The sequence below is a fragment of the Brachionichthys hirsutus genome, chromosome 15, assembly GCF_040956055.1.
Source record: "Brachionichthys hirsutus isolate HB-005 chromosome 15, CSIRO-AGI_Bhir_v1, whole genome shotgun sequence".
NCBI lineage: Eukaryota > Metazoa > Chordata > Actinopteri > Lophiiformes > Brachionichthyidae > Brachionichthys > Brachionichthys hirsutus.
This window is the reverse complement of record NC_090911.1, coordinates 7,887,737-7,909,066: the sequence shown is the minus strand read 5'-3', so window position 1 is coordinate 7,909,066 and position 21,330 is coordinate 7,887,737. Positions and strand designations below refer to the sequence as shown.

Below are 21,330 nucleotides of genomic sequence, written 5' to 3'. Positions count from 1 at the left end.
CTCTTCAACGGGCAATGACAGCTCCAGAACGAATAATGGCAGGAACGCACTTTGTTTTCCTGATGAAAGAAGAGACTTTAATCTTTTTTTTAATACGTGTTTGCATAGTCATAGTACATAATGTTCTGTGGGTCTTTAAAAATAGGGCAAAATGACGTGGAGCCGATATGTGAGGATAATGAATGAGCTCACGTTGTTATAGTCTGTATTAATGGTGGGAATCATTTCTGCTAAAAAAAAATATATATTATTATATTAGTCATGAGGTCAGGATTATATGAACACTAAATGGCTTAATATTGTGTATTTAATGTTTGAGGAACTTCCCTGACTCTAAACATTCTTTAGTGCCTTCCTTGTATATACTTACTTTATTATTCATTTTTATGTTTTATTTTACTAGCATCGTTGCTAGTAAAACTTGTACACCTGCCCAGAACCACGCATTTATTACAGCAGTAATCCTCCTCCTCATGGACTGACACAACCTTCAGATGATGTCATCCTGTGGCACGGTGACCCATTCCTGAGTTGGACCTGTCTGGGGCTGCTGGACCTGCTAAAGAGTTTGTGAAAGATGCAGGATTTCACTGGGGTTTAGTGTCATCAAATGCTGCCCCTTATCCCAGCAATGAGTTTCCGCCCGCCCAGCATCAGGATAAAGTTGTTGGGCAGGCAGGAAGCCTGAAGGTTTTGGCTGCACAGGCTGCTGCGGGCGCCAACAGTCTCTACTGCTCGGCGGCGCCTAGCTGGAACCCATCGCCGAGTCCTGACAGTGGCTCGTTATCCATGGTCGACGATCTGGATTCATATGGTGGACTCGCCCATCCCAGGCGGGGAAGTCTTACAGATGTCATTTTCTTCTCATATCTTCTTTGAATAAGGGCGAGGTAGTTTAAAGGAGTCGCCATGTGAGATTAAGTGGATAAAGACGTCATGGTTATTTCAGTCAAGCATGAAAATCATTGTTGAATGAAGACGTTTTGATAGGTGGGTTTTTAAAACCCTTAGACGTGAATAACCTGACAGAATGCAAAGTTTTGAATTGACAATAAACTAAGTAGCTTGTTTAGGATTGTGGCGGCCTACATTGTGCAGCGCTGTAATGATTTCAGCTTCAGTGCCGTTTTGCCCACCTGAACTGAGCCACATCTGGTCAGGGTATCTATTTGGTCATGATACGGCGCTCTCAGGTTCAAAACAAGTCAAGAGAGGCAGTCCTCTCACTGCATTGGTTGAAGATGCTTCGTGACGCTCGTCAAGTTGCGTCATTTTTTTTTAGAGCTAAAAATATTTGTGAAAAAAGGGAAACAAAAGACAGTTAGAGCGAGAGAGAATTACATTTTCTGCTGCAAGATGTGAAGCATCGGAGAAAAGTTCTGAAACATGCAGCCTCGTTTTCCATTCTTACTATCCCCTCGCACCTAATAAGGTGTGCCCGTTTGTTGCGTTTTTTTTTGCGATGGTTCATTTTTTTATTGGAAGAAAAATACTGTGATAGTGAAATGCAAAAAGCATGTGATTCATGGCTGAGTAAGTACGTTTGAAAGTGGAGTAAAAGCTTTTTTAAAAATCAGGAAAATAAGCTTTAATGTTCTTTATCAGTCTCGTCTAACTGCTCTTAAATTCAGATTTATTTATTTTTATTCTTACTTTAAACTAAATGTGTTTCTGCGTCTCTGGATTTTAAGTGAATGATCTAAACAAACTGTCAGAATAGTTGATTTATACTCCGCCTCGCTCGGTCCTAATCCGGGCATCAACACAAACATCATTTGTCTATTTGCTCTCTGCCACGCTGCAAAATGTCTTCAGAAATTTCAGGATCCTGTCGACAATGTGATCACTCTGGACTCTGCAGGGATGAGTCATGTTTTGAGCCATGTTTCGATGACTCAGAATTCAATTCCTCTCCACCACTGAGAAATGCGGAGGAGGCGCAATCACGGTAAACCAGAAATTTTCTGCATCTGGCACTGGTGAGCAGGTGCGACGTAAACTGTCCATTAATATGAAGGAGAACGAGAAGATATTGGAAGTTATGAAAAATATTAGAATTAAAAGCTTCCATCCGAGTTGTGCAGAGGGAGTGAAACGCAAGAGGCCATTTTTCAACAAGCTGACGCTCCAGCACACAAAGCAAAAATCGCCGCTGTCCGGGTTTGAGCTGTGTTCCCTGTCAGTGATGTTTCTGGTCAAAGACGTCGGCCCCGTAGAGAGAAGACACGGTTACATATCAAGACCAAACTTGGTGGTCGAACATTCAGGGGGGGGCCACAGACCCAGTTGTGGGAAGCAATCAGAGAAAGAACGGCACAGCATGAAAGCAGCCAACTGTAAAACGCTTCCAGAGACTAAACGCCTGCTCTCTACAGAAAAATAAGGGAAACGTTGTCCTATATAAAAGCGGCAACTTCAACAAACAGGAATTTTCTTCCAGAAATCAATAAAGTATTCTGATTCCTAAAAAAAAAACCTGACAAATACTTTTGCCTTATTCAGTCAGTTTGTTCAAATAAAAGAGAATTGTAGAAAATATGAAAAGTTGTGTTTGTGTCATTATTTTGCAGAGTGTAAAGAAAAGTGTTTTATAGACATCCAGCTTCATGTTGTTTCAGCTGTACACCGGCATAAATGAAAGCATCCATTTAAATGTCAGCAGACATGTAGATGTGTCAAGGACTCTGTGGCTGGAGGGCCCAATGTGACACTCAAATCCCTCCTGAGTAAAACGCGTGCTTGAACTTGGACTTCCGAAGGACATGGAAGGTAAAAGTGTCCTGTTACCGGGAACAGAGATGCTTCCAGAATAAGCCACTCTGCTTCAGAAGCTCCTCTCCGCTTAGACTTGAGGGCAAAAGGTCGAATCAAGAGAAAACGGCATTTGTGGAAACGATGGCCTGAAGAGAGATTATTCAGCACAGGATGGAAACTCATTTAACATCATCCATTTGCTGTGTAAATCTGTTTTTACACCTTTTCAGAATGGCTGTGGGGACGGTGCATTAGCGTGAAATATCAGTTTGAGCTATTTATCGTAACATGGGAATTTTCTCAATTGAATTTTAAGTATAAAAAAGGTTAAAGGGAGCTTATAATCAGCATTTTATGCCACTAAGTAGCCAAGCAGATGAGATGACGTGTCACAGCGATTCATTTTTTGTTTGCATTTTACAGCTGTTAAAAATTATCAGGCTGATTTAAAACTGAAATGAGCCCATCAAGCGCTCTGACAGCGTGTGAACAAAGCCGAAGTGCTCCAGAGTTTCCTTCCTGCTCGGCTGACGGCTCGTCGCTCTGGCCCTCGGCTATCAGCACGAATGGGTGACTACAACGGAGTCAGCAGACAGGAAAGACAGGCCTACCCAGTGGCCTCCTTTCGCCTCCGTATAGACAATAACATAACGACCCAGTTGCTGCGCATTGATCTCGGGGCTACATAGCCTTCAGCGCATTTATTAGCCGCTGTCCATGGAAGTCCATCACGAGTCAGCGGCGAGACCATGAGAACATCAATCTATTTGTTCTCATTGGAAGGAATTATCTTGTTATTGCATGGATTTGGCCAAGAGACATAAACTCTTAATGACAAGAGGGTGACAGAAATGTCAAGCGTTAAAATGCATGAATAAATCTAGAGGCTCTCCAGGGAATCTTTATTTCCTTTCTTTTATTCCAACGCTGTTCGTCTTTTTTTTCTGCACTTTTTTTGCATATTTTATTTGACGGGAGAATAAAAAAAAAATCTCTAGAGTGCACCATTGCCATTTGCTTAATGTAATTGTTTCTTTTCCAGTTATTTTCAGGTTGTGATAAAAGGGCATGTGGGTGCATGAGGGAGGGAGGGAGCAACAGGAAGTGATGGCCTGCGTGTCTGTGTGTGTGTGTATGGTTTATGATTACATGCCCACTGTGGAGCACATCAACCACTCGTGCAAGAGGAACCACAGCGAAATGAGAAATTCCTTCTGCACACTTGCAGGGAGCAGAAAGTAACATCGAACGCTCGCACACAGGCTGAAAATCTCATGCTCAGCTGAAAGAAACAGCGTTCATCGTTTTCATCTCAGTGCATCCCCCCCCCCCCCCCCCCCCACACACACACACACACACCGTCCCCAGTTCTCAGACCACGTTGTCACGGCACCGTGTGGACAGAGAATAACGGCATGATAAATCCGGCCTGATAAATCCGTATCGCAAACAGAGGCGGAACAATATCTGCTGAAGCAGAAGGAACCCAATTGAAAGCGGGTTAGAACACAGCAAGCTGTAGATCAAGGCTGGATGCCGGTGTCACAGCGGCGTGGAAAGGCATTGACTTGTGACTGGGAGGACATTGATGCCTGCCATGTGCAGTGTGTGCACGCGCCATCATCCAGCCTCCTTACTTATTCATTTGAAGCTATGCATAGGGCTAGGAAACCATAAGAAGTGTCAGAAGCTGGGAGCCATCAGCGGTAGCATCCGTAATTTCGAAGTCCACCAAAGGTCAGGAGTAGCATAGCCGAGAAAGTTGAGCACGGGGTTCTAGTCCGCATTCAGCATGTTTACTGGCAACCCCCTCCACGGAGGCTGCCCCCCCTGTGACACCCGCTCAGCCATCCATACTGACACCAAGGAGCAGAGCAGGGCTGTCTTGTAAATCCGGGATGGTGAGGGAGTGTTGGTGAAAGCATTGTTTCACAGTCAGTGAAAGGGGCCCTGGGGTGCTTGTAGGAACAGCAGCCATCTCCCAAGGAGAACAGCCAGGGAGTACTCCATGGCTGTAAGTTGAGCTCCTCCAACTATTTGGAGCTAATATTTCCACAACAACAAAAAAAAACTCACTGCAATATGTGCTGGCCACGTTATTGTTTATCTAATGAGAAAAAGATATGGAGTTGCTGGAACGCCAGAATGTGCTAATGAGAGCCAGAATTCACTCCAGGACAGACAACAAAGCCCTGAATGCTTACCAACAAATGACAGCACACTCATTTTCCATTTACAGTTTTTGTATTACTCCTAGTGTTTGCTTTATTTTTTAAAAATGTGCATTATTCGCATAAATTGGCACATGAATCCAATGTCATTCCCATCCAACTTAATTAGCGTGAATGAAACTTCCTGCATATTTAAATTCCCTCGCACGGCTATTTTTATCCTTTGTCAGCTACCTAAAATGTGCAAATGAGATACGATTTTGAGCTGTTAATGCAGCCATCCTTGGTCTGCCACATGGTAAATACATGATGAAAATGTGCCTCCCACAATAGACTTTTTAATTGCTTGCTCAGTCAATGACGCTAATCTTTGAAATACATTGTCCTTTAAAGAGGCGCCGTGCACGATTTAGGAGAATCCATAGGCAGAAGCGGAGTATAGACTCCATAATTATGTTTTAATTCTTTTATAATCACCTCAAAGGAAGAATCCATGTGTCGTTTGTTGCCTTAGAATGAGTTCTAGATATAGGTAGATAGATCTATCTATTGATCGATCGATCTGTCCCAGAGTCTAAACAGACCTCCGACAGGCAACCTGTTTGCTCCCAAATCCGGAGTCCTCAAAGGATGGAGCTAAACAGGTATAGATTTCATATTCAACATAACAAATGCTCTTTTTGTTTGTGCAAATGTAGTACTGATCATATATTTTTTTCTGGGAATAACATTTTGCCCACAAAAAGCTAGCATTCTGCTAATAAATGTTGATTGGTCACTTTAAAGATGTATGACCCATCCTCAAAAGTTTCCAAGGACCAAGAGGACCGTCATCTTATGCAAATGTAGCAGAGTTGTTCTCCCAGCCATTAATATTGTACGGTGGTCTGCAAAGTGTTTAATGTCACAAATAGGCACAGAAAGGAATTTCACATAATTAAAAAAAGATCACGGAACGATGAAGCAGGAACATGAAAACATTGCTTTCACCATGCCCCTATCTCGAACTAATTCCTACCATACTTCAATGTCCTTAAATGTTAACACATTCCAGGAATGCTAAAACTCACTGATTTCTTGATGAATTTAAGTAGCCAGAATTTAGGAGTCCTCCTCCGTCATGCAGCACCTTTTCCGTGTTGGTTTTTTTCCATCTCATTTCCACACTGAAAATGCCACATTCCCCACCAACACTGACAAGGAGCCAGTAGTTGCCATGCAACCGACTTTGTCCAACTTATCAACCTCACAGACCCTTGCAATGGGGCACAGTTTGATGCAGTACTGTGAATGTATCCACAATAAATAGTTATCAGAGTATGGAAATTTAAGCCTTACACCCCGCATGCTTTGGGATAGTAACGAGTCACCACCACGGCGTGTTCTCAGAATTTCATTCAGATCCAATCAGGATGCACTACTGAATGTGAACTTTCTGAACAAGAGCAAAGATTCATGTCACGTTCAAACACTACTATTGTCCAGTGAATCCCGCTTTGAGCTGCTGTTGCCATGCTTTGACTGAAGCAGACGCTTGTGCGGTTTAATAACAGCGTCTAAAGCTACGTGTCTATAAATGGGATATTTTATAGTGAAGCACTTCCTCCATTCAGACTCCATCTGTGCTTCTCTCGGATTGCCAGCATTCCTGTGGGAATAATCCATGTTGGGAATCTGAAGTTTGCTGTTGAAATATAGATTTTTATTTTTATTTTTTCCTGCTGACCATTACAAAAAATATATTGCTATAAAACTTGTTGCCTCAATCTGAAAAATCAAACATTTATGCTGATGTGGATGTTTAGAGATCACCCGTGCGCCTCAGTGGCTTTCACAGCCAGCTAACTTTATGGCGGCGGCGTCCAAACCAGCAAACGCAGACCAATAACTAACCAATGATAGATGATTATCTAATGATACTGATACAATAAAAACTATTCATAAAAGAGGTTGAAAACCTAAATTTCATTCACCGATGTGGGTCAACAAAACTAATATGGAGAAAGACTAATCTGAGTTTAAGAGATGCGAGTGTGCATCAAGTCATTTACGCTCCGGCGTCCGGACAAAGCACCGCTTCTCTGAATGCTTCAAGTGACTTCATCTAATAACACTTGTGAACTCCTGTAAACTTTAAATGCAGGATTTTTTTTACTAGTAATGGATTTTTATTTTTTTGCTTTATGGTGACCTTAATGTGATGCTCTTGCTGTTGTCATGGTTGCACAGGATTCCTCTCTGTGGCTCATCTTCCTCACAAAAGCCAAGAATAATAGTCGAATTAAATTACCAGCTTGTACGCTGGCTCTGTGATGAACTGGCGACCTGTTCACGACTTTCCTCGCCTTTTACTAAGTGTCCAGAAAATGCATGTCTTCTTGAAATGATCCATTTGAGCCATTTCCTGTTGTGTTTTTGCTCCAGGCCGAGCTAAAAACCCTTCATGTAATTCTCAGATAAATGAGTTGCATCGACCTTTTTAAAAGTCTATGCCAGAAAGCAAAACATTACCGCTATTACTTTGAGGCTGCTAAATACTCCTTTGACAGTGTGTCCAGCTTTGTGCATGTTTAGGCAATAAAAAAAGGGTTTGATAAAGGCCTTCTAGTACGTTGAGTCACATCTGGAACTGGCCCAGATCAAAGCAAAGGCATTAGGTAGATCTCGGCTCACATCGCGTAACAGCTACATTTAGAGAGAGCACACACAAAAGGAAATACATTAAACCCACTCGTCTGGATTGAAAACCGAAGTTAAAGCGAGTGATTTGACAAAACAAATCTGACTCAGACGCAGATGAAACAACAGCTGGAGGTCAGACAGTTTGATGTTTAATATTTCATCATAGAAAATGTTTCGAGGCTTCGGCAAATGGAGTGCACGGCTAGGCATATGTGAGAGAAGTGATCTGCAGCAGAGGAGGTCATGTAAAAAACAACTCTAAATAGAAATTGTCGCCTCGTGCTGGAGGATGCATGAGGACTACCAGTGTTCTTAAGAGGCACAGGATGTGGAACTGATTAACATGGAGCAGCTACACTGATTACACCAGCAGAAAAACAAAAGAAACACACGGTCCACTGGTTATTCTCTGACAGACATCCATTGTGCTTTGTGTGATGACTAGAAAACCGAGCTCATGTCTATTTGGCTGCATTAATAAGCCGTGTCCACGTCCGCTCAACCGTGTGCAAGCGGTGGCTCTGCAAAACTCCAGGTAGCGCAATAATAAAATAGAGAGGAAGAAAAGGGCAGACGAAGGCTAAACGACTGACGTCTGGTGACTTCCATCATCCGATTCAATGTGCATCTGACAGCAGAATAGATCGTTACCGCAGCAACCATCGCCACATAAAATCATCCTCACCGTTCCACGCGTCCCAGGAGGGCAGACGGTGAGTCGCGAGGTCAATCTTTTGGAGGAATTGTTCTTCATTTTTTAGGTCAAATCCAATCTGACCTACAGCACACATCGCTGATAGCAGACATGTGCAGGATGGGTTTGGCATTTCTCTACGCTTTTCACCTGGGCTTAGTCGGAAAACAGACAATATTCCGGTTTGAGCTCATTGTTTACAGACTCAGGCCTCAGAGCCACGTCACTCATCTTCTCTGGACTTGTATGAGCCGAAAGCCTTTTGCGCAAACACAATGCGTGTGAATAACGATTTATTCTCCCCTCTGGTAAGAGAATGTATAATGAAGTATTTTTGTTCTTTAAAGCTATTGTCCTTTGAGATGGATTGTACGATTCACAACCCAATTAAGCCTCTGAACCAAGTAAAACAAATAAATAGAGAGGCGGGTTTTAGCTCCAAAATTAGCATTTTATTTGGATGGTTGGGGTCAGAGATGTATAATTTGTTTTCCAGTACATATGTTTATCCACAATGTTTAAATCTAAAACCGTTTCCTGTCTTAAAGCTTCTTCGGTAATCAGTGTCCGTCGTTAGCCCACCCAAACCCCTCTTTTTGGTACAAATTCAACAGTTGTGCTGACAAGAACACCACTTTTAAATTTTTTTGGAAATAAAAAACTCTCAACTTCTACACGTTTACTGTCACCCAGATTTTTATTTTTTATTTCGTAAATAAATTTGGGAAACAACTTTTTTTTTGTAACCATTTTTGTTGTCATGAAAAGATAAAAACATGCAAAAACTTTGAATTTGTTGCCCAAATCATACATTTACAAGTTTGGAACCTTTTGCACTTTTCATATACTACATCAAAAAGAAAAAAGATAAGGAAAAGAAACATTATGTACACACACACACACACACACACATCTTTTTACAGTGAAGTCAAACTTATATATCAGATGATGTCTAAGGCAAATGAAGTGTACATAGATTAGACTAAAACAAAAAAAAGTATCACTTCAGAAAAAAAGAAAATAAATCTGCTACAAAAGTATGATTCACAACTCCCTTTATTTTGCAAGCAGCTGCATAATTTGAATGTTTAGTGAAAAAGTCTAGATGTCTAGCGTACTGTACAGTGCTGCTCTTGTTTTTTCCTTTCCATCAAAACTAACAGATAATCCTTCATTTCTTGGTCTTTGTCATTTAAATAATCTTCAACAAACAGGAGCATTGTGTAACCGAAGAATAAAAGCATGTAGAAGCATACCAGAGTGTAACATACTTTTTGAAATCACTCCAAATGTCAGTACCATTAAAGCCTTGAACGTAAAACTAATCATTTCGATCCAAAAAAATGTACAAAAAGGCACATTATATCCCAGTGCTTCTGTACTGTAAAATTCAAGTGTAACTGAGCGCATTCAATACCAACAATCGACGTGGTGACAGTCCACCGGTGTTCCAGGCCCCTCCCGCATCCTCCATTCGTGGACCACAGCCTATGCCTAAGCTTTCAACAAGCGTATGTTTGCGTAGACTACAACAATAAGCCTAGGTTGGTTGGTTTTGATTTTTGTCTTTTTTGTCTTTTTAAATCTGAATCAGTGTTTATTTTTTGTTTCTTTACTGTCACAGTTCCATCTCTCAGAAAATATCAGAAGCTGTGTCCATGTCCATCAGGAAATCTCCCCCCCCCCCCCCCCCCCCCAACCCCCCACCCCCACCTTTTCATCCTTGAAGGAGTGGCTGTGTGTCCTAGTCATCATTTCCGCCATACATGTCTGCCAGTTTTCTAAAGCGAGGCCCCCAGTCGTTGAGGTAATCGTAGTCCTGGTCACCCCCGCTGCTGGAGGAGTTGAGGGAGCTTAGGGAGCCAGCCGTGGAGCCGCTGCCCTCGTAGTCGAACACTAGCAGGGAGTCGTACGGAGGAGCGGTGGGGTCGTTGTCTGCTGCCTTCAGTCCCTGAGCAGAAGGAAATAAAAGCAGAGATGAGAAATGAAAAGATTAAAACACATCTGCAATAAAGACGGAGCCCACATCGACACAAACTCCCCCGCCCCCCTCCCCCCCCTGCCGCTGAACACAAACAGGCTAATCTATCTTGAAGCAAGTCAGTGTTTGAAATATCGACTTCAGGAAATAAGATTCATCAGGCTCCAGTGTTCCTGGGAGTTTCATCTGTGCTTTGGCCAGAACCGTCCTGATGCTTCTGTGATGTAGGATTATCCGCTGCGTGATGAAAAGGCAGGATGGAGCATGACCAGCAGCCTGACTAATGACTGGTATCATCTCCACTCACCCCCCCCCACCCCCGCCCGTGACCTCTGTGCAAGCCCCCCCACCATCTCCAAGGGTTCTCGACAGCTAGTACATCTCTGCCACTTTGTTAGCCATGATCCAGATTGCAGTTCCTTTAATATATTGTATCCATCATGGCTACACGTTGGAGGTAAAGCGCTGAGCTTCAGTGAGGCAGAGATGAGAGGAGAATGATTAAACATGTCTCTCCTGTCATCTTGAGATTTGTGTTGCTGGGAAGAGTCTTTATTCCTGCAAGATCGTCTTCAGCATTCCTTGAGATCCTCACAGCGCCACGAATGGTCCTTATGGATCGTTCCAAGCCCAGCCCCCCTAACGGGACTTGGGAGACTTGATGGATTGCTAATCTATGAGTTGAGATGTACTTTGGACATGAACCATGTTGGATCAAAGCCTGGCTTCTCCCTCTGTGGTAACCGACAAATAATACACGAATTAACAGAAGCAAAGAAACATGACGCACTGAAATGAGATTATTTTCCACTTGTTACTTTTCCCCAATCTCGTAATTTGATTTTAAGTGAGGCAGTCTCTCTGTGGGAGAACAGAAAATCCCCACGTTTTCACTCTGTCCCACACAAAAGACTGTCTAATACACCTCCATTTTAGTTTCTATTCAGAGACGTCTTCTAATGCTGTCCCTCTGTGGGAGGAGCCTATTGGGCCAGTATGAGGGTAAATTCCTTATGGTGAAACCACATTTTTATGTCGCTCTAATTTAATTAAGAGCTACACATTCCTGGGGCATGTGCACATCACAGAAGGGAGATCAAACTCTTTCCCCTCCCCCCCACCCATCCTCGCCTCCCTGCTCCTCTGGCAGCTAGTCCCATCAGTTAGGTCAAATTCCAACTCAGAGTGAGTGCTGTAGCGAGCAGAGAAATGTGGAACTGAAAACAGATCAGCAATGCCCGGATGCAGGGAGCGTTTTCTGGGTCAGGATGCTCCGAGTTGAAACGCCTCAAAGGCCTTGTGAGAATATTAAAATGACAGGTCTGGTGAAACCGCTCTTCTTTGAGCAATGCAGAGCATTAAATCACCCCCCCCCCCTCAATATCACCCGTTACGACACATGTATTACTATTAGGTGTGCTCATGAGACGCTGCAAGATTGGAAAGGCGTGGCACCCGGGTTAAGGGATCTGAGCGATTGAGCAGAAAGAGCAAGTTCCAAATCTAACAACATGGGTGCCATCCAAAAAGTGAGGAGAGAAGTCCATTTGTAATTCTGCGAAACTCTGGTCTGTTGGAGCTCGTGAAAAATACATGACTGTTCTTTTCATTTTACATTCTCCCTTCATGCTGGAGTCAATGATGGCCTCAGGCAAACGAGGCCACCGAACAGCGCGCCGCGATAAAAGGCCGGTAGACTGCCGCTCTCATCTCCCATTTCTACGGCTACACATCTAAGTCTACACTGGCTTAAAGTGGGGAGAAAAACAATTATATCTAAGTGAGTTAGCATCGTGTGTTTTTCAGGCTTTATGCAAGGCCGAGTAGATATGTACGTGTGAGATGAGAAAAATTTCGACTTTCAGAGAGGGAAAATATGAGAACAATCCGAATAATAATTGATTTTTTTCTCTCTCACTGCAAGGCAGCGGAGAAGTGCCGGAGTCATATTGATGAAATGGCTTATTTAGATACAAGAGGATTTTAAGAAAATCATTCGGCCTGAAAATTTAATTTACATTTTTTTTGGTACCACTGATCCCTTCACTTGAGCTCTTGATTTAATCATGAAACACAACAATCCTTTTTTTCTTTCCCATTCGCAGCAGCTCCTCATCACACTGTTGCTGGATGGGGGCATTTACCTCATTGATGAAGTCTCCAATGTCTCCAGGGTGGGGTGCTGCTGACCTCATGGGGTATTGTGGCTCGGGGTGGAGGGGTCTCTCGTCTAGACGGCGGATTCCCACAGGCTTGATGGCATCGGGCTCCAACGTGTCCGGCTGCTGGAGTTGACTCAGGTCATAATCCTGCACAACACATAAACAGATGGGACTTAGCTACGCAGCCTGAAGAGACTGCAAGCCGGGCATGATTATTTAAATAGGTAAACACATCCTGTGCTGCAAAGTGGAAGAGAAGTTCAACTGAGTAGAGGAGATTTTAAAGTTAGAATGCAACTGGAAGAGTCGAGGGAACGCAAGGGAAACTTTAATCTTCTTGTCTGTGAAGCACAAGCCCAGGGACAATTTGACACATTAAAGGAGCCAGCACTGGGGGGGTCCAAGCTGAGGACCACATCACACGCTGCAAAGACTGTGTGTACTTGTGCGGTGTGCTGCAGGAAGGATGTGCAGGCGACTGTTTTGCTCTAATCAATGCCCAGACATGGGATGGTGGATATGCATAAGCCATTGCTAATCCTATTAACATTACCAAGGCAACCTGAATGGCTCGCAGTTTGTGCAAAGTCATGGGCGAGGAGGGAGGGGGGGGGAAGAAGGAGTCGAGGCAGAAAAGAGTAAACAGAGTCTCTGGCGAAGACAAGAGCCGAGTGACTGGATGGAATCACGGTGACAGCAGATATAGAGAAAACAGCATTTGAATATCAGGGTGTGTCTCATAAGCGTGCATGATGGATTGTCCCTCTTTAGATTTTCAGTGGTCCATCCATCTCTAATATCCCCCCCCCCTTCAAAAGTATCTTTGCTCAGTTGCACATGTACTCGCACAAAAGGATGAATGTACGCTTACTCCGAGAGAAAACGTAGCTGCAGGTGCTCCAATAAATAAACCCAAACGCTGTGGTGATGGGCAAACAATCCAGACAAACAAACAACTCAAACATTTTGCACTAACTATTACAATCTCACATCAACCTATGAACTGATTTCAAAAGAAATTGTGCCAATCCTGGGGCGAGTGGGAGAAGAACGACGGTGAACAAAAATAAATCACACAAAATCACACGCCATTCATCACGTCTGGTCCAGTTCAGTCGGACTCTTCTTCGACCTTCTCGGAGGTCGGGAGTTGATGACAGGAGGTGCAACAGAGCAGCAAAATGGCTGACCTAAGCAGGAAGGTCTAATGACAGACCAGCTCGCTCTCTGAAAACGAACCTGACGGCCACACATTCAAGTATGGCAACCGGAGCATTATTGAGCAATTTAAAACAGAGCCACTATTTTATAATTGCAAACTTGATCTACGTTTTAAATCTGAGAAAGCAGCAGCATCTAAATGTTTTTTCCCCAACAGGGAAAGGAAGCACAAGAAATTCGATAATGACAGGTTTCAAACAAAGACCAGGAAAGATGAACTTATTTAGAGAGGAGTTATATAAATATAATTTCCCTCCTATCGTATGATCTGGGTTAGTTTGCTATTGGTGAATGCCTTTAATAAATTGGGTGGAGCCCGGCGTCTGTCTCTGAACTCTAATTCATGATGCTTTACATCGTAGAATCATTGACTTTTGCTTAAGTAATTTCCATGAAACCAACAATGTTTATTTCTGGCATTCCCTCCCGCCAACATCAACAAACAAAATGCGGTGGTGTCAGGGTTAAATTATCCTGAGGCACACAGACAGCAACGATAAGCTTTCCTCCACCTCCACATCCTATTCCCAAACCTCAACATTGAGGGGCTTGAACATCATCGTCTCCCGAATGTCTTTCCCCGAGTTTAAATTCCTCAATGAGCACTAATAGCATGAAATTCGAGTTCCATGTCCCGCCTTCCCATGGCTGTGGACTGACTCGGCATGTAATAGTGCTGAGTGAAAACTTTGCATGAGGACATTTTGAACTTGTTTCGAGCTCCGTATTTGTGAACGCGGGACTATATGTCATTGAACCGTTTTTCCCTCACAGCAAAACTGTCAAATGTTGAGGAGCATCAAGTTATTTTGAAGCCATTTGTAGAAGCAGATGCGTCTCACACTAAACACATTAACATATGCAAGACAAGTTCTAAAGTTGTGATTATAAATGGCATTTCCACATTTATGAGTCTGTCTGCCTTTGATGAAACGAGTTCTTCACAAGCGAGTAGAAACCAAATCAAACCAGGCAATACCAATGGAGCAACCACAATCATACACTCTGATAATGCTCAATGGTTTGACACTTCAATTTCCTGCCAGTGGGAGATAGAGAGAACAGGGGTGGGTATAATAAAGACCACATTGCAGGGAAAGTAGGGCCTGATTTTTGTTGTTGTTTTTTTTACCCAATACTGACGATTCACCAGACAAGAACCTTTTCTCCTCTTGCCCAGCCCTCCTCAGGGCCACTCAAAACAGCAGCTCGTTTCCCGTTCAACAAATTTCCACAGCCGCTTGTTTGCCTCTGAGGGCTGCTTGTTATCAGGTTCTCTTTTCAAATGTTCTGGTCCAGGAGTTTGTGCATTTTTGTTGTGAAAGTGAGGAAGAGTATACACAACGTGAGTGCACTCCCTCCTGCCTAATCACAGTGGCTAGCGCATAATGGCCTTCCAGTCACAGCGTTACCTTAGACAGAGCTTCATTATTGTACAACAGAAGATGACGATCTTGATGATGCTGCCTTTGTTTCTTTTCTTTCTTTGATAAAATGCTTCCGTTCTGCTAACAAGGAGTCATCAGGACAATTGAATTTGTGTCTGGGTGTTCATAAGCAGCAGAGTGGGATAAAGAGATGTGGTTTTATTGATGCCTGAGGCACCACATTTGTATCATGGGTGTGCGTCTGTGATTTTTGAGTTGTGAGGCAACACACCGGTTTCAGTTGAGGAAACACTTCCAATATCTAATTGGAGCTAACGAATTTGCCTTATTGATTTCAGATCTCAATTTCCATCGCCTTATAAAGGGAAGTCAGAATTTTCCATTTACAATAGAAACTGTCTTTCTCCTTGTTGTAAATGACGGCACACAGTAATGAGCAGACCCATCTCCAGAAAGAAAGGAGCGTAGGTGCAGTTCTTTGTCCTCACACCACCACAGTTCTACAGAGATTGCTGCTGTATAATGTGCTGTTAGTCAGCTTTCACTTTCTCCAGTAGTTCGGGGCGAGCGGCGGACAAACTGCTAAGTGAATGCGAGTTTCGAAACACATTTACTTCATAGTCATACATTTAGGGAAAGTAGTTTTTAAAAACTTGCGCAAAGCCAAATAGGCATGAGTGTGGCTCAAATATAAAGTTCATAAGAATCATTTCTGATAGATCCAACACTAAAATAGAGTTTAACCGCTTCCATAGGACTGCAATGTTTTGAGAGTGGTCAAGATAAACATACACCTCCAATTGTTATGAGATTCTGATTCAAAAGTTGTAATATCCTGTATGGTGCTCGGACTTATGTCGAATCTCAACCAGTGAGAGGCCTGCAGAAAGAGACGCACGTATTGATCGAGGACACAATCTGCTTACGTGTTACAACCAGAGTGAATGCATTCAACCAATCTAAAACTCCTGAGAACAGATACTCTTACTGCCATTGGTAAAGTTCTACACGTGCATCCTCAGGATAAATTGGTTACTTGATTTGCGATGGTAATAGTTTGAATTCATGAATGCACAAATGACTTGCGTAGGCTTCCTCAGCATCTAAACTTCACGATGGGCAGAAGTCAGCGAGGGCAGAAACTCTTCAAGGATTTTCACCCAAGGCGTTCCACAAAATGTTTTTAAAAAACACCATTAAGAATGTCCATTCTAACGGCGTGACGAAGAAGTGGGAGACAGCATTCAAACATTGGATTGGAAGAGAGAGCCTGGCAAGGCAACGCTCGCCGTGGAAGTCGGGTCACCGTCACCATACAGGAAACCAACGCATCAATGAATAACACAATGGTACACAGAGCAGGTACCTGCAGTTACCGTCAACAAATGCCAGGCGACTTAAGGGACTGAACCTCATTGACGCCAAGTGAATTCAGCACACGTTAAGGTATAATTTTGCCACTGTTGGTGCGCATCCTGAGAGATTTATCCAGCAGTTCAAAACCACAGATGAGAATTGAGTCCACCATTTCCAAGCAGAGCTGAAAACTACACTGATCTCTTGAGACAGCTAAAGGATAACATCAGGAACATCCACTATGAGAAGCTGACAGGAGGTGTGGTCTTCTGTCAGAGTAACGCTCCAGTCCGCAAATCTGTAATGACTGCGCTCATCCAACATCGGGCTCATTCACCTGATTTGGCACCTTCATCCCTTCCAAAAGATGAAGAGGGAACCTCATTAATCATGATCTGGATTAAAAGGCATCATAAAAAAACACAAGCATTTTGGGCGACCTTTAAAGGCACAAGACTGACACAAAAAGACATGAGCTGGCGATCGGATCAAGATCTGCCTCCATTTTGCATCAATGGAGGGAATAATAAACACATAATATACACAATAGGTATTTATGAGTATTGAAGTGTTTGTGAAGGAAACTGGAAAATATATTTGAATATTGAAGTAGTTAGTGGTAGTAAAAATCCCAAGTTGTGTTGACTCAGTTTAGGCTTTGTTAAAGTAAACTCTAGAGTACACAGAGTACTCATTCCTACCTGATCCTCCTCTCCTCCACCTTCCTCATCATACTTGAGAATGTTGTCCCTCACGTCATCCTCTGGATCGATGAGAAGCTGCTTGGCTTGGCGTTCTTTATCGCGACGCTTCATCCACACCACAAACAGCAGCACGAGAACTGGCAGACGGAGAGCGATATTCAATATTACAAAACATAATAAGTTACATATTTTTCTACGAGTTTAATCGGATCTGATGTTCCAGAGCTCGGAAAGAGGCCTGATCACGGCTATCGTTCGGGTAATCCAACAGTAATCTAGCAATATCTCGGATAATGTTTATCTGTCTTTATAATCCCTGCGTCTGTTCATGCTGCCGGAGAGACGCACCGAGATACTTACTGAGCAGGATAATGATACACAGGAGGATGGCGATGATGGCGCCAGTGCCCAAACCGGCAGCCATGATGTGCTGCTGGTCGGTGCAGTCTCCATTGAAGTCGCACTGACACACTTTGACCCGCAGATAGGAGGTGTTAGACATGGGGAGGTTGCCCGAGTCCGTAATTATGATGGGGACCTCATAGATGCCATTTTCAAGAAAGCCAATCTTCAGGCTCACTTGAGCATAATCGCCTGAGAGACGAAAAGGAGAACGTACGGAAAAAGTGGAACGTGAGATTAACAACAGCGCGTTTAAAAATAAACCTGCATCATTGCAGTCATCCACAGCAGAGAGCCTTTCAGAAGAGAACAAAACTCTGAGTAGTTGTCATATATAATGTAATAGATCACCTGACCTCAAATATGCATCACAGATTCATACCTGGAAGTTGCTTCAGCGTTTCTAATCCGCAACATGTTCAGGATTTAGATTTGGAGCTCATAAATCTACTCAATAGCTTCTGATAATGCTGCTGTTTAGGCTAAATTCCTAGTAGCAATAATCCAAATGTCATTATCCTATTAAGATAAATTCACTGCTTTTCAACTCCTGACATCTATTGGCTAAAAACAACAACAACAAATTAGCTCTTCCACTCATGTTTTTAGCACGAATTAGCATAAACAATTAAGAACTGCTTAGTAATGTTAATGCATTGCATCGTCTCTGCCTGACCTCTCTGCAGTGAGCCATTTTCAAGTTCCCAATGAGTCGTTAAAAGCGATCACAGATCACAGTCTCAAGCTTTAAATGCAAACAACAGCTGACAGTTTGTAGTCATTTTTTCTAACAACGAATGCTATTATTTAAATTTGAAAGATGTCTCTTCTCTCGATCTCTAAAGACCAAAAGGCCACAACAGCATTAATCAGGCCAGGATAATATATATTAGTGCATGATATGAATGAAACCAGCTGTGTTCATCTATTTTACCACTGATTCTTGTGATGGTCCAGTTTCTCCGAACATCAGCGGGCCGGTGGGCTAACTCGAAGGCAAAAGGCCCAGCATTGGGGTTCAGGTCACCATCGAGCGCAGTGATGTTGATGGTGTTTGGTTCTGGCTTCTCACAAATCTCCACCTCGTGAGGGAAGACTTTGGGAGCGTTGTCGTTAATATCCAGCAGGTAGATCTGGAGAGTTCCCGTACCACTAGCTGGAGGCACGCCTACGTGAACATACATATTCATGGGATGCTTTATTTTTATTCATTTACAAATCTACATACACATTTGTATGTACATTATTGAAATGCCACCTCTCATTTTGCACTCATTATGCAGTCAAAATAAGGTGTGGAGTTTATTCTTTGGGACTAATGAAATAATAAGACACTCCAAAAAGTAATTTAACTCAAGTAGGAAAAGATCCATCCGAAATGCATACTGATCTGAAAATCAAATATCAAGTGAGGAAAAGGACAAAAAAGGGAAATATCAGAATATTTTTGCTAGCGTGTTTGCATCTGTGCGAGGAGAGTGTCTTCCTGATCGAAGGACACAAGATAGGAATACTAAAGCGGACAAACACTGTCGCTCCTCTGAGGCCTCTCTATGAATTCACGGAGCTAAGAGGCTTTTTTATAATTCAGGCCACGCTCAAAGGAGCTAGTCATCCAATCCTGACCCATTAATGCCGAGAAACCCCTTTATTGGTGGAGTTTTCAAGCTTATTGGAGAAAGCGATGCTTCACAGGACAGGGTAAACCTGAACAGAGGTAAATCCCACCAGTGCAGGGAAAAGGTGAATACATCCACACACTGGATGGGTCTGGGATTGCTAACGCATTAACCTCCAACTAATATGGTCATCCAACCACACATGCCAAGTGCTTACTGCCGGGCTGACCTTGAAGCATGGAGTATGTCTTTTCTGGCTTTCACTGAGGTATATTTTTTCCTAACAGATGCTGTCCATTTGTGCACTGGCTCCAGGTGAAAAACATCACAGAGGGAGTGAAAGGAAAGGCTTTGACCGTTGAGAGATAGGGTATATAACACATCCACTAGGTTTACCTTTGAAACCGTAGCATTAGCTCCTCTGTTCTCTCAATGCTCTGACAAGAACGGCTTGAATGTGGTGCTTGTCCAATAGCCGTGCTAAAATACAGGGGGGTCGTCAACTTACGACGACAATTGGTTCCGAGGGTTTTTTCGTATGCCTTAAGTCGACCCATGTTAAATTAACGCAAGTATATTATGCTACCGGAGTAGAAAGAGACACTGTCCTCTCGGTAGACATCGTGGGTGAGATCGCAGAAACTGTCGTACACTCGAATCGCTCACTCGCTTTCCGGTATATCGTAAAAACACCTCGTAAACAGAAAAAAAATAAACAACAGACGGGTGCAGTCGTAAACTCGAACAGTCGCGAGTAGCAGAGGTCGCGAGTCGACGACCCCCTGTAACTCTGTAATGGTACTTCATAGGAGCTCAACAAGGGAGGGATGGTACTGCAGTACCGGTTCAATGGTGACATACCATTGTCGGAAGCCAGGAACGTTGCATTGTACAAACTGTTCTTGACAAAGCCAGACTCCCGGTCCAAAATAGCAATTGTTGTAATACGGCCGGTGTTTGGGTCAATCCTTAGCCAGTTGGCTGGATCTGAGAGTTTGGAGTATCTGTGGGCAAAAAAAAAAAGAAAGAAAGAAATTTACAGGGGTTCTTGTTTCTTACTATCCAATTGAAGCCGAGTTTAGAAAGTATAAAGAAGGTAAAAAAAGGTGTAGGTAATTCAATTTTAGTCACCATTTCCAGTTTGTGGTCTATTTCTTCTATAAATACTTTTGCTTTTATTTGTTTGCACAGAATAAATATTTCAGGCATCCTGCGTTTTACATAATTATTCCAACGTTTGAGAGCAGCCTCACAAGGGAACCCAAAACTGGCTTGTTATCAGAAGCTCCAACTAATTTGTAGGACAAACCGTGGAATTACAAAACTAGCTTATTTCATATTAACTATTTTCTGGGAGATAAACACTTCCACGGCCATGCAGCTGTGAGGCAAAACGTTTGATGATGAAAAGGAAGAAACTAGACTTTTCAGCAAGAAAGAGGTGGAGACATGCTGGCTCTATTGTGTTATTTCCATCATTGCAAATCACCTTCACCTTTTACGACACTCCCGTTTGACACAAAGTATCATGCAGTTAGTAATATAAGCAATATCATAGCTGTTCTGAAGCACTTTTTGAATCACACTGTTAGGCGTACCGGATGCTTTGTTGCATGAAGCGATCAGGGTCCTGTGCAGTGAACTTGGTCAGCGTTGACTCAGGCAGCATCCCCTCTTCCAGTTTAATGAGTTTGGGGTTGGGCTCGAAGTAAGGACTCTCATTGACATCAATCACTCTGATAGAGACCGTGGCAGTGGACTGGCGTGGAGAGTGGATGCCTCTGGCCAAGGGAACCTCATTCCTTGCTTCCACTGTCAGCACATACGTCCTACCGATCTCATAATCGATAGGCTGGGAACAGTCAGAGAGTGTGCATATAAAGTAAGTCACTCGTTAAATCCACATCAGAAAATCACTTTACATTTCTGTACATTTGGAATCTGCCACTGGGGAGAGAGCAGCTAAATGCATTTAAGCTTTTTATTCTTCTTTCCTCAAAAAAATCAAATAGTGAAAGCTCGGAATAGACAGCAAGATGAGATTTTATATATATATATATATATATATATATATATAAAGATTGTATGCATTTGCTATGATACAAAACAGCAAGACAGCAGCTTCCGAGTTAAGCAACCATCCAGATTAACTATTTTGGAGTAAAAATAATTGTATTCAAATTAGCAATAGGATAA

The 21,330-nt window shown here is 42.8% G+C and overlaps 1 protein-coding gene across 1 annotated transcript in view; it reads right to left on the bottom strand.

The window, feature by feature from the left end:
- Positions 1-10,045: 10,045 nt before the first annotated feature.
- cdh2 (cadherin 2, type 1, N-cadherin (neuronal)) overlaps positions 10,046-21,330 on the bottom strand; it is a 52,605-nt gene continuing 41,320 nt past the window's right edge. Inside the window, exons 10-16 of the mRNA XM_068748321.1 lie at positions 20,733-20,986; positions 19,996-20,138; positions 18,450-18,683; positions 17,474-17,707; positions 17,111-17,250; positions 12,427-12,591; positions 10,046-10,252 (exon numbers count right to left, since the gene is read on the bottom strand). Of these exons, the coding sequence (XP_068604422.1) occupies positions 10,046-10,252; positions 12,427-12,591; positions 17,111-17,250; positions 17,474-17,707; positions 18,450-18,683; positions 19,996-20,138; positions 20,733-20,986 (1,377 nt within the window). The remainder of the gene's footprint in view (positions 10,253-12,426; positions 12,592-17,110; positions 17,251-17,473; positions 17,708-18,449; positions 18,684-19,995; positions 20,139-20,732; positions 20,987-21,330) is intronic.